The 12821-nt window shown below is 43.5% G+C and overlaps 1 protein-coding gene across 1 annotated transcript in view; it reads right to left on the bottom strand.

The window, feature by feature from the left end:
• The window catches only part of LOC101570005 (BMP-binding endothelial regulator protein), a 241952-nt gene that overhangs the window by 105836 nt on the left and 123295 nt on the right, over window positions 1-12821 (bottom strand). Inside the window, exon 7 of the mRNA XM_023708096.1 lies at window positions 3939-4038. Within this exon, the coding sequence (XP_023563864.1) occupies window positions 3939-4038 (100 nt within the window). The remainder of the gene's footprint in view (window positions 1-3938; window positions 4039-12821) is intronic.

Below are 12821 nucleotides of genomic sequence, written 5' to 3'. Positions count from 1 at the left end.
AAGCGCTTATTCCACTGAGCTATCTCCCAGTCCCCAAAGACTCTTTGATAGTAAGAACATTTATTATACTGATTTTTAATATTCCAACTAACACTGGTGAATTGTATGCTCAAAATATGTGGTGAATATTTAAATTTAAAAAATTATCTGGGCATGGTGATTCTTGCCCATAATACTAGCATTTGGTAAGCTAAAGCAGGAAGATTGCCATGAGTCTGACTACTGACTACATAGTGACTACATAATGAGTTTAAGGCCATCTTGAACTACATAAAAAGACCTTGTCTCAAAAAAATACTCAATTTTTTTTTTTACAGTAAAAGACACATTGTCATTAATCCCCCTCAAAATTATCCCCCTTGCCCATCCTTCTTGTCACTTCCTGAAGCAGTTCTGGAAGTTCTCTTTTGTGAGCATCTTTATGAAGTGTGATAAAAATTATAATAATTGCTGGGGCCAAATGCCATGCAACAGTAAGGCAAGCTCATAAAAACATGATGGTGTGTCTTCATCCACTTATACACCAGCTCTGAAAGGAAAATATTTTGAATTAATTCAGCCAGGTATGACAGCACAACCGAAGACACTCATAAAAAAAGGAGTTCTAGAACTGCTTCAGAACATGGCATAAAGGTGGGGAAAAGTGTGTTTAAAGCACAAGAGAGTATTTTGAGGTGGCTTTGTTGTAATATATTACTATAGGAAATGTTTTAAGTTTAAGCATTTACATGCTTTTCAATCACATTATTATAGGATACCTTAGTCACAAGTCTCTTGAACTTCTAGAGAATCTACAGACTAAACAAGAGGATTAACCGCAAAATATAAAATTCACCCTTTCTCTAAATATTCCTCCAGGGAACTCTTCTAGGATTAATGAAATGGACCAGAAAGCTGCATGCAGCCTAAATCACATGGATGTATTTGGCCCATCCCATTATAATCACTATTGCCAAATCCCACCTTGGTTTTAAGACATTATGGAACATGAGACAACCCTAACCAGTTGTTTTCTTATATTTACTGTAAAAATGAGAAGGAAAAGCTAATTTTTCACCAGTTTAAACATTCTCTTTTAAAATTCCAATGGAAATATATTTCTTTCCTATAAGAAGTAAAAACAGCTTTGCCTGAGTTAGGTAATTTTCTTAAAGTTGTAATAACCTGGTTGGCCTTTTTCCTATCTTTTATCTACATGTGCTTCAGATATTTTGTAAGTTACCTCAAATCCTCTTGAGCAAAATACAGGAGACAGATAGATATAAAACTCTCTATAAAAATTTCCATATTTATAGTGAAAATGCACCTCTTTCATGGCTAAGGTCCTCATTTCCTCTCCAGAGCCCTTTCACCTTTAGACAAAATGGCCCTTTCCTATCTTCCACCAGCCTGTTCTTGTACCATCATTACCAAGCTCAGTTTTTGCAGAGGTGGACAGCTGGCCAGATGAACGGGTGGAAGGATGATGGACAAATAGTAGCACTGATCTATTAACTGAATGACTCATTAATCAATGAAAGGACTCTAACATTTTAATCGCCCTGAACAAATGTAACTAATGGCTTTATTTTTCCCTTGCTAACCCATAATTTGTTACTCAAAATTATAGTAATATAGCTTTTAGCATAGTGTGGTATGCTCACCAACACCACTAATGCACGGCAGATGGTGACCCTTATCATTGTTAGTGCTGACATAATCTAAATATGGTCATAGGCAGTGTCTCTCTGGGAAAGGTGCGAGCTGATCTCAGATGAGAGTCTCCTTTGGAAATGAGCAAAGCAAGGCAAGGACTCCATAATGCAAAAGGCCAGGGGGGTTGTTATGGGAAGGAACCCTGGATAAGAGCAGATGTAACAGCAAGTCAGTGTCCAGACAGCCAGAAGTCTGACAAGATTGAGATTTCAGCACTTAGAAAGCCTCCTAGTGTTTCTTTTTCTTTCTGTCTTTTGTTATGTGAATCCGTTTCTTTTTACCACCAAAAAGCACAAAATCTTACCTTAATCCCAAAGTCATCATGACCCAATTTAAGATAAAACACTCAAGGGAATGTTTCTGAGACTGGGAGGATGGCCTGAGTTAAGCTACTTCCACATCATGCCGCTGCAGTTTAGCCCAACCAAAAAGGCCTCACTTGGAGGCACTATGATTTTCAAAGTTTCCCAAAACTTACTGTTCCTTTTATACTTTCTCAAAACCACAAATGATCAGAAAAACCTGCGCTCAACACAACAGCCTTTGTTCAAGTGGGAAGCTTCTATGCAGACTCAGCGTGTCTGTGGCATCAGCTTCAAAGCATTAATCAAGCCTGCTCATCCCTGTGGCCAGGTCCAAATCCCTTGCTCTGTGACAGCTGCCCTAGGAGGGGGTGCACTGCATGCCCACAGCCAGAGCATGGTTATCCCTGCCACAATGGAGGGGCTCATCTCACTCCTGGGTCACAAATGTGCATGGGTGATGAATGAAGCATATGTTTGTGGAAATACCTTTAATCAGGTATGCCCAAACAATTTTCATTTATTCTTGTAATTATTTCATATTTACTTATAAAGTATATGTGTGTGTATATATATATATATATATATATATAATGTTTTTAGATTAAACTATCATAAAAATTGTGTCATCTGCATCTGTAATCCTAGGATTTGGGAAGTGGAAGAGGAGGATCTCCATGAGTTTGAAGTCAGCCTGGGCTACATAGTGAGTTCAAGGTCAGCCTGAACTGCATAGCAAGATCCTGTCTCAAGAAAACAAATACACACACATACATACCCCCCCACACAAAAATACAAACTAAACAAAACACAACTAATTATGATTACTCAGACAGAAGAAAACTGTGTTAGTTTAACAAGATACCTGTACTACTTGCCAATCTGGTTATATTAAAAAAAAAAAAAAAAAACAGATTTCAGAGTCTGGCTGTAGGATTCTTGTGGATGAGAAACTGAATCAGCAAAAAGCTGCAGAGGTAGAGAAAACAAACTTGAGATAAAGGAGATGAGACAGCGGGAAGAGTGAGCGCTAGCACATAGGAGGCTGGAGGCCAAAGGGAAGAGACAGTGAGAGCCCCTAACTGATCCCTCGTGAGAACAGGGAGCTCAGCGCTCCGCTTTGCAGAGTGGCCCTTGCTTCTCCATGCAGTAGCTGCCCTCCCTGGCCACAGACCCCCAGGAAAGCTGCTGAAGGGGCCTGGATGCAGGGGCACCACAGGACATGGAAAGACTGGGGTGGGGGCTCTGATGGGACAAACTGATGTTCACAAAAACAAAAGAGATAAGAGAAACAGCAAGGGCAGAGCACAAAGCCAGAACAGATTAAAGACCCTGCCTGCCCCAGTGACCTCCAGAGACTTGGAGGACCCTTGCTTTCCACCACAATGAAACTGCCAACAGCACCTCCCCACATGAGAGTTCTATTTTTAGCAACTGCTTCACAGCCTTTTGAAAAGCCAGCAGGAGAGAAGCACATGAGGTATCCGGTGCCTGGACACTGTGCTCACAGAAGTGCCCACCTCTCTTCCTGCTGCTCCTCCCTCTTTCCTGCCAAGCCTCTCCTTCGCTGTGTGTTATCCACCTGCACCCCTCGCCCCTGCAGGTAACCGAGTCCGCATCCTTCCAGGCCATGGCCTCCACCGCCTCCAACACAAGTGCCACTGACAGCCTTAAGCAGACTACAGATGGCCTCTTGGGTCCTGCTCCTCTTGCAGGGCCATGTCCTGGGTCATCTGGTGTCCCAGATTCCAGATCACAGGAATGCAAGAGAAGAAGCCACACCCTGTTCACACCTTCCACTCCTCTGATCAGGGAGCAGGTGTCTCTAGCAAGCCGCAACCAGGTCCACCTCAGAACCCCAGGGAGCAGTGTGCATACACACGCTCCACAGGAACTCCCGGAAGACATTCATGATTCTTTGACCTGAAAATAGTCACTCACCCAAACATTTGGGGCAGCACTGTCCTGGGGGGGTGTGACTAAGGTGCTGGGGACAAGAGAGAATGGGACAGACTTCTCTCGCGCACTGTGTCCTGCCTCCCTAAGAAAAGAGAGAGAGAGAAAGGCACATTTAGAAAAGTCAGTGTGTACAGACGGCACAACCAAGACATCCGGAGCAGAACTAAGACCCTTCTCTAGGATTCTGGGAATCTCCGTATCCTTGTGTGCCTGGCACAATTGCCCAGGTCCATAAGATTCCCGCAGCAGCCTCAGACCTCTGTGTGGATCCTGCAAATCGCAGCTGCAAACAGACAGCCTCTGGGAGGGAACACAGCCAGGGTCACCTCCCCTCGGCTGCCACCACCTGCCTTCATCTTGTCCCTTTGAAAATTCCCCGTGGAGTAGGTCTAGGGTAACCAGTGTCTCTCTCTGCCTGGGATTTGAGGCTTTTGTCCTAACACCAGGGAAATGTCATGCAAACCAGGAAAAGGGGGCCACTCCCACCTGGGCCTCCCTCTCTCTGCACCCCAGCCTCATGCACACCAAGCAACCTTTTTTTCTTGACACTTTTCCTCCTCTTTCCACCCCCAGCTCCCTGGAGCTCCTACAGACAGCCTTGTCCAGGAAGGCCCCAGTCTGCACAGCTGGCAAGTGTCCTTGGCATGGCCTAATGGTGCCCCAGCCAGCGGAAGTGGCCAATCCGCTGAAAGTAGAAGCTCTGAAAGCTGTGTTCACGAGAACCCCCTTCCTGGCTTCAGGGAGCTAACCATGTCTGTTTCCATTAATTAAGCACCGGTCCTGATGATGGATTTGGAAGAACTGGCGGAGCCTTGGAGGCCTTTAGGAGAAGTTTGGAGCCTTCAGATACTTCCCTACTTTCTCGCCCCCATCCTTCACTCTTTCTGTCCCCACAGCCTCTTGGTCCCAACCCTTCCATGATCTCGCAACCCTCTTCCTCTGCCAGTGGCCGCCTCTCCTCTCCAGAAGGCATGGATGCAGATGCCTCTGTTCCTCCTCACCAGGGGCATCTGCTCTTCAGCCTCAATGAGTTGGAAATGCTCCCCAGAAAGTGGGGCAGAAGAAAAGGGGGGAAAAAGAAAAGTTCTTTCTAGTCATTCATATCTAACCAGTTTACCCTTGTAACATGAATCATGAAAACTCTTCCTTGCAGTGTAAATTGCTATGAAATTTATAAATAAAAGTTTTATTTCATTTTAGAAAACCAGTGAATTTGGTAAGTAGATCACTAGGAAAAATGAAATTTCAATGGATTGGCTTTGCTGAGATTAGAAGTAGAACCCCAAAAGTGAGCTTTAGGGCCCCTTTTTTTCTGGAGTGGATAATATATATCTGAAAGGGACTTGGAAAATGAAAAACTCAAGGCTGAAAAGACCCTGCACCAAAAGAGAGCAGGTCCATGTCAATGCATTTCTAAAACCAAAAGCAAAGCCAGGCCTTTCCTCGCCCAGTCACCAGCACTTTCTGCAGGAAGAGCGGGCCTCAGGCTTGGCGCTCAGAGTGCACGGGCCTCGCCCAGCCTGGCCTCTGCAGCCTTCCTCTGCTTCTGCTTTCTCTTTCTGGTCTGACCATTTTTATTGTAACAGTTCATCTTTTTAGTGGGAAAGAGTGAAAAAGGCAGCAAGTTATACCTCTTTTTAAATATTTGTTATTTTTAAGCCTCTCTGATATTGGTTTCTTCTCCAAACCAAATGAGAACACCTGAAAACATCACCAATTGCTTGTCTGTTGTGTTCAGATTATTTCCAGACTAGCAAGAATCATTTAAAAATCTTCTCCCAAACCCCAGGCTATTCTGAGATTTCTCACCCAGCTCTGCATAATCTTAAAGTCAGGAGTCCCTCCTAGACTTCAGAGGTGGGCAGTCCAAGCCAATCCCTGAGGTCAGCCCCCAGCTTGCACACAAAACACAAAAGTTGTAGCACAGGAATGACAGGGTGGTGCTGACCTTGGCTTTTCATTTCAAAGCAATTCCACTGCAAACAACTTCCTAAGGCTCTGCAGCCTGGGCCACATAAGGCAGCTGTGTGCTGGATTCCCTCAGGCACACAGAGAACGTACTCTTTTCGTTGACGTTCTCTGTTCCTGTTGGATCTGCATCTGTTTTCCAAGTGTATTTTAAAATTTAAAAATTTAAAAACACTGCATAATTGCAAAAGAGTTAGCTTGTCCAACATTTTGGAAATCTGGCAAAAGATTATGTGTACAACAGTAATTTTCCTTACCATAAGGTCAAAGAGCAAACTTTCATACACAATACAACTGCAGTTTGTGTTTCCCAAGAGTCCCTTAAAGTAACTTGAACTCCAGTCTGGGTTTGCTTGTTGAGTCAAATTTTATTTTGTTTGGGTTGCTTACTGTGGCACAGCCCTAGTCCCAAGGCTGCATGCCAATTAATGCCTCCAGGGAAGGTCCAAGCCCTTGCTAGGAACACAGTTGTAGCTCACAGTCTGCTTCTATGAGTCCAACTTACTAGGGATTCTGTTTAAACTACAGTCTGTGTCTCTAAAATAAACTAACAAAGTTAAAACAGGAGGAGTAAACATTTCTGTTTCTAAAAATGGACAAATCCCTCCTGCAACTCTACTATCAAATTTTTTTATAAAGAGGGTACAAAATAGTATTAAAACATAAAAATTACAAGTGATACAGAATTTTACTTAGCAAAGTAATATGAATTTCACAGTGTGTGTTGTAATGCATAGTGTTGTCTTCTAACCAGTTATTCATATTATCAGATATATTCATGTAAAACTGGAAGAAAAAAAGAAATATATAATTAAGAAGAGAAAAAGGAGAAACAATCAAAAAAGGAGACGAAAAAATTAATGAAAAAAAACCAAATTGATGATTATCTGCTCCTTTCTGTAGATCAGCAGAAACCCACAATACAGTTGTCCAAACCATCTTGTTTATAGATAGATAGATAGATAGATAGATAGATAGATAGATAGATAGATAGATCTTTTCCTCCCACTCCCTTCCATTGTCAGATCTTCACAACAGCACTGATTGGTTTTCCAGCCTCAATTCCTGGATGGTTATGTGTGTCTGGGACTCCTTTATGGCACCTATCAACCATCCCACTATTCTGTTAAATATGGTTGAAGATCTATGGCAAATTTGTTGTGCATGTGTTCTTGAATACAAAACACTCAAAGCACTCCCTCTAAGGTACTTTCACCACCAGTGAGCCTATCCCTATCATCCCTATCCTGCTGAGTTTCAGGGTGACTCACACTGCTTTCAGGATAAAGTCAGTGCAAAAGTCAGTCATGGCCACACTGCTTCCTGTTTTCCTTCAAATAGAGCTGTGCCACATTTCCCAGAATGCTCTAAAGGTGGGCATGGCTATGTGACTCAGTTCTATCCAATCAAAAGAACATGGGGAGAGTATAACATGCTCACAGGATGACGTGTGAAATTCCTAACACACAACCTACAAGCTCTACTTTTTCTCTCTTTTTTTTGGGGGGGTGGGGGGGCTGGCTGAAAAGAGTAGACACAAAGCCTGGCTCCCTGGGTCACTTATAGAATTTTGGTCCCCAGGCCCATGCTATGAACAGTCAGATGAGCAAGAAATAAATTCTGTTGTGTCATTGGGGTAGTCTACATTAGTCTACTTTTTCAAGACACCCTGGAGCCTTCTCTTCAGAATTTCCCCTGTTGCCAATATAAGAAAGGGCTGCAGTGTATCTTCTTTACTGTCCCTAAATACGTCTCATGGCTTCCATTCTCTTACACGCAACTGTTTCACTCTGTCACCCACCACTGACCCCTGCCAATACCCTTCCTCATTCAAGGTCAGGCTCCATTCTCTTCTGCACTGAAAAGCCTTCCAAAGCCTGAACTTCCCAAGAGTCTCCTCTTCTTCTCATAGCTGCTCCTACTTTGTCTATGCCCTTGTATGCTGGGCACATGCATAATTTTTGGGAACAAACATAAGTGTGTAATGCTGAAAGATGGTGTTAGTTCTGTCCCCCAAGCCACACTGTCCTTGGGACAAGAGAAAGCCCTGTGTGCTAGGTGCCCTTTACAAGAGTGAGGACTATTGAGTACATAAAGAAACCCTCACCATAAGAGCTCCACGGTGTCGAGGAGTTATAGGACCTCTTTGATATAGGAGGCTGAGGAGATGGCAGGGATCTGGGTGGCCTGTATGCATACATCCTTGTCATCTCTCTGGGTTTTGCACATGCTAACCTTACATTTGGCACATTTGGGTATTAACTAAATGTGGATGTTCATGTGTCCAAAAGCAACATTTAATTTCAACATGTAAAACAACTGCTACCAGCATAATGGAAAATCTGCAGTATTCTGTTTAAATGTTTAAAAATTCCTAAATGGTTAAAATACGTAGGGATAAATGACTACATTCATATCTGGTTGACGCAGAAGAGAATGCTAGAAACTTACACAGGACTTGTATCCTCTGGCTTTCAACATCTGCTTTTCTTTAGAAAAAGGAAGCTTGCTCTTTAGAGATGGTCATTTATTATAATTGCACATCCAAGTGCTTGATGGTAGCTGTTTTTAAAACAAAGACCTGAAACTGATCACAGGTCTATGTTCCATTCTTTTAATTTTATTTTACTTAATTCAGTCAAGAACCCAATTGCTTTGTGTCAGAATTTACCCTACAGCAGCAACTGTGCTTCATAATAACAATCTGTCTTCCTGACTGTGGTGATGAGTGCGAGGTAATAAAACCACAGCCATGTGCGTGCAGGATGCTTTTCCAGGCTGAGAGGACCCACTGGGAACGAGACTGGAAACAGTCCTGCAGCTTGTGACGAGGCCCTCATCCCTGATCACAATGCAAAACCTGGCTCCCTAACCAGAGGCCAGGAGCAGAGTTGCTTAATAGTTATCAAAAAGTCTCTCCAAATGTGGTAGAATTCACTGTAACTGAATCAGCTAACTTCTGCCACAGTTTAGACTTTTTTCCTGTACTGTTTTGCAAGACTGGAATTCACTGTTGATTCTGAAGTGGTGGTGGGAAGAAAGGAGAGAGAGAGCTCTTGGCCAGCACAGGACAGACATCAAAGCAGACAGGCTGCTGGGCCAAGGAGGCCCAGGAGAGACAGGAGAAAGAGAAGTCTTTCCAAACAGGAAAGGGATGGCAAGTCCAGGTTATGCAAGGTCTTATGCCCAGGTATTTTCATCGTTTAACCCTGTGAGCATGCTGTTACCCAGCAAACAAGTGGCAGGCTTGCAGTATAATTCAGTTCCAAGATCCAAGCCAAGTCATTTCTGTCCCTTTGTTGTGCTCATCCAAACTTCTCAGGGGGGATACAGACCATATCCACATGATGGTCAGAACTTCCTTCTCTTTGAGCCCTTTCTGTGTCCTGGTCTGTGTCTGCTTCCTAGGCTTAAATTACTTAAGATGAAATGGATTATCTCTATCTTATTACTTACTGAGATAAAACATAAAATCATGTGCCTACCTTCTTTGCTTCCAAAGGTTTTTCCTGTCCGATTCTCCTCTTCCATCCCCTTCTGTTCTTAGTTCTTGTAATCCAAAAACCACTCATGTCTAATGGGGGCAATTTTAAAGCTCGGGAATTCTCCCAACACGTCCTCCAGGAAGAAGATAAAGCCCTCATGCGTAACATAGAACCCACCAAAGAGGCCTTTGATCTGCCTGTTCCATCTGCCTCTTCCATCCAGCTGGGGCAATCTGTTCTCCAATCTGCAAATCTTGATGGGGCACCTTCATGTTTAGCAACTTCAATGACTGTCACTGCCTTGGGTCTCTGACCAAGGCTGTGTGTCAGAATTACCCACACTCTTGAGTTAAGGACACAGAAGGTTTCATGTCTCTGAAGATGCTGGTACAGTATCCAGCAAGTGGATTTTATTCAAGCTGTCACTCTGTGTCAGGCCTTACTGCTGTCTCTGAACTTTAAAACCTTCCCTGCCTGTCTGTACTCCCTGGGTTGAAGGTGGGAGTCTGTGGCCACATCTCAAGGCAGGGTCAGCAGGAAAGGGACTGCTTTCTTCTGCTGTCTTCCATGTCTTCTTCCTTTTCCAGTGGCCACAGCTTTTCCCCACAGCAGAACATCAGGAGACATTTACAGTTCTGCCAACAATTCATATTAGTCAAACCAGCCTCAGGCTGGCATGGTCGTGGTACATGTGTAATCTCAGACCACTGCAAGGTTAAGGCAGGAGTATCACAAGTTCAAGTCTAGGATAGGTGATTTAGCAACTCAGAAAGTCTCTGTCTCCAAAGAAAAAAATGGGTCTGGGGATGTAGCTCAAGGTGAGGACCCTGGGTTCAATCATCAGTTCTGCAAAACAAATAGAACTGGTTTCTCTGCCTTTACCAGCTTTCAGAAGTGCCCTTCTTTCCTTGGCCCAAGGCCTCTCCCTGCTCAAAGCCTTCTGTGTGGGATCTTTCTGTTTTTCACCCAGGCCTCCTCCTGCCTCCCTTTGGTGGAGACTTTGTAAGAGGTCCATGCAGACAAGCAGGATGCGCACTTCACAGCCAAATCCTTAGTGAGACACGATCTGCACAATCTCCTGCCATGTGTGGTCACATTCACAAGTCTTAGGGACAAGAACAAGAACACCTTAGTCTAGAAAGTGTTATTCCACACATCACCCTCAGTAGTAATGAAACCACTTATTCCTCTTTGCAGTCCCAGATCCTATGTTTCAGGCCTGACCTCACCCAGAACATTAAATAATGTGCTTCATGAACCTCCTCAGCATTGGAGAAGCTACCCTTCCCAGCATATGCAGAAAGGAAGAAAGTCAGGATCTCAGTATGGGTTCTATGATGCAGTTCATGACCTAAACAATGCAGGACCCTTCTTATTTATCTTTCTTTTTAGGAGGAGAAGCTGAAAGCAGACAATCAGACCTTCTCTTCTTCTCTATTCCCTTGTCATAGGAAAACCTTTGTGCTGACAGAATCAAAGAAACTTTCCATTACTAACAAGGTAAGAAACTTTTCTTTGCCCTCCTCAGGCCTCCTCAGAGCCACTGTGACAGCTCTGATGGCTGTACTGATGCCTGAAGCTAAATGTTCCGTTATGCTGTGGGACATGCCAGTCACCCTCTGGCTCAGGCCTGCATGCCCAGCAGGGATGCCGTTGTCTCCTAAGGTCAGATAGATGACTCCCAAGAGTCTGACAATGTCACCATAGTCCAAGGTTCCTGCTAAACTTATATCAAATGTGTGCCTAGATCTCAATTGATTGTGTGGGCCGTACTGTGTGGGTGTGCTGCGCACAGCCTGGTGAGGTGCTGTCTGATCACAAAGGCAATAGTCAGCATGTCCAGCCACATGGAGACAGCATTGAACTTCAAAGTGCAGACAAGATAGATCTAAAAACTCTAATTCCATGAAGTATTAAGTCAATAAAGACGTGATGGGAATGTCTGTACCATGTCTCATATCTAAAGGTAAGATCTGTCTTATCTTTCTCTTAGAATTTCTGATCTTAGCTCTTGCCTGTCAGTTAACTAAATGATAGATTTTTTTATGGCTTTGTTTTATAGTTTTGCTTTGAAAAGGAAAAAAATGAACAATTATTCTTCCTCAACCCCCAGGCTTTTGACTCTGGCAGACACGCAAGTCACAAATGTAACAGGAATACCATTTGAGGTGTGTTCCAAGGGGCTGTGGGTTTCCACTCTTATTTTATGCTTCTCTGTGTCTATTATAGAAGCTGAAAGACCACCCCATGGATCAAGCTTAAAGAGATCTCTGACATATGCACTGGGAGTAGAGGGCAGGGAGGAGCTCGAATTGAAATAGATTTCTCAGTCCTAATGTGTGTGGTGTGCAGGAACAAGCACTGGGGACAGTTGGGACATGAGGTATCTGCCTGAAGGAAGATGACACCTTCATGGCCTACGGAGCATAAGGGTGAAGATTTACTGACAAGGCCCACAAGTCTGGGAGTATGGGTGTTCCCTCCTCCAAATAATCAATAAATAAGCAAGCACCGAAAAGGGAGCAGCCTCTTAATACTTCAGATCCTGAGACCTCAAAAGCCATACTGGTAGATTTATCAGCTGCCACCCAGAAAAATGAAGAGAGAGAGAGAGAGAGAGAGAGAGAGAGAGAGAGAGAGAGAGAGAGAGAGAGAGAGAGTTCTTTTCTATTTCTTGCCATTTTTATCAAAATTGCTTCCCAATTTGACCCCTATTTAATCAATATTACCCATGCAACTATAGCTGTTGTGACCTTATTGGTTTACTATATTCTTGTCTCACCTCATACATGCCTTGTGATTTCCCACTAGGTAAATATGAACTCAGTGACTATACTGACAATCTTATTGATTGATTGTACTTCTGTCCTCACTTTAAACCACCTCCTCTCAGGCATTGCCCAGTAAACACCCTTGAGAAGCAAGATTGACTGGCAACCTACATTCTGGGCCTCCTTCTATCCCTCTTAGAGCTTTCTTTCTCTAAATAAATTCCTCCTGTTCTTGACCTCCATTGTTCCTAGAACTCACTCAATTTTAGAGAACACAGATTCAGCATATTGGACATCTAGAAGGTTGGAAGTTTCATTTCCCTATATCGATAATTCTGACATGTCTGGGCAAGTCCCCTGAGGGCACTAGCATGTGTCAGCTCTTCCTGAGAAAATATCCACCCAAAGGAAGGAAGGAAGGAAGGAAGGAAGGAAGGAAGGAAGGAAGGAAGGAAGGAAGAATCACCTGACAATGAATTCAGAAAGACTTCATCATCAGTATAGTATGTCAGTCACTCAAGGATGCCCCTGTGGATCCTAGAAGAGAAAGAATGCCTAGCATGACATGCAAAGGAACTCTGTCACAAGATGTTTGTGGAACATACTGGCCCTGCAGATTTGAATTTCTTTCTTTCTTTCTT

This window comes from Octodon degus, unplaced genomic scaffold (genome assembly GCF_000260255.1).
Source record: "Octodon degus isolate 3935 unplaced genomic scaffold, OctDeg1.0 scaffold00330, whole genome shotgun sequence".
Classification (NCBI taxonomy): domain Eukaryota; kingdom Metazoa; phylum Chordata; class Mammalia; order Rodentia; family Octodontidae; genus Octodon; species Octodon degus.
This window is presented reverse-complemented; position numbering and strand designations above follow the sequence as displayed.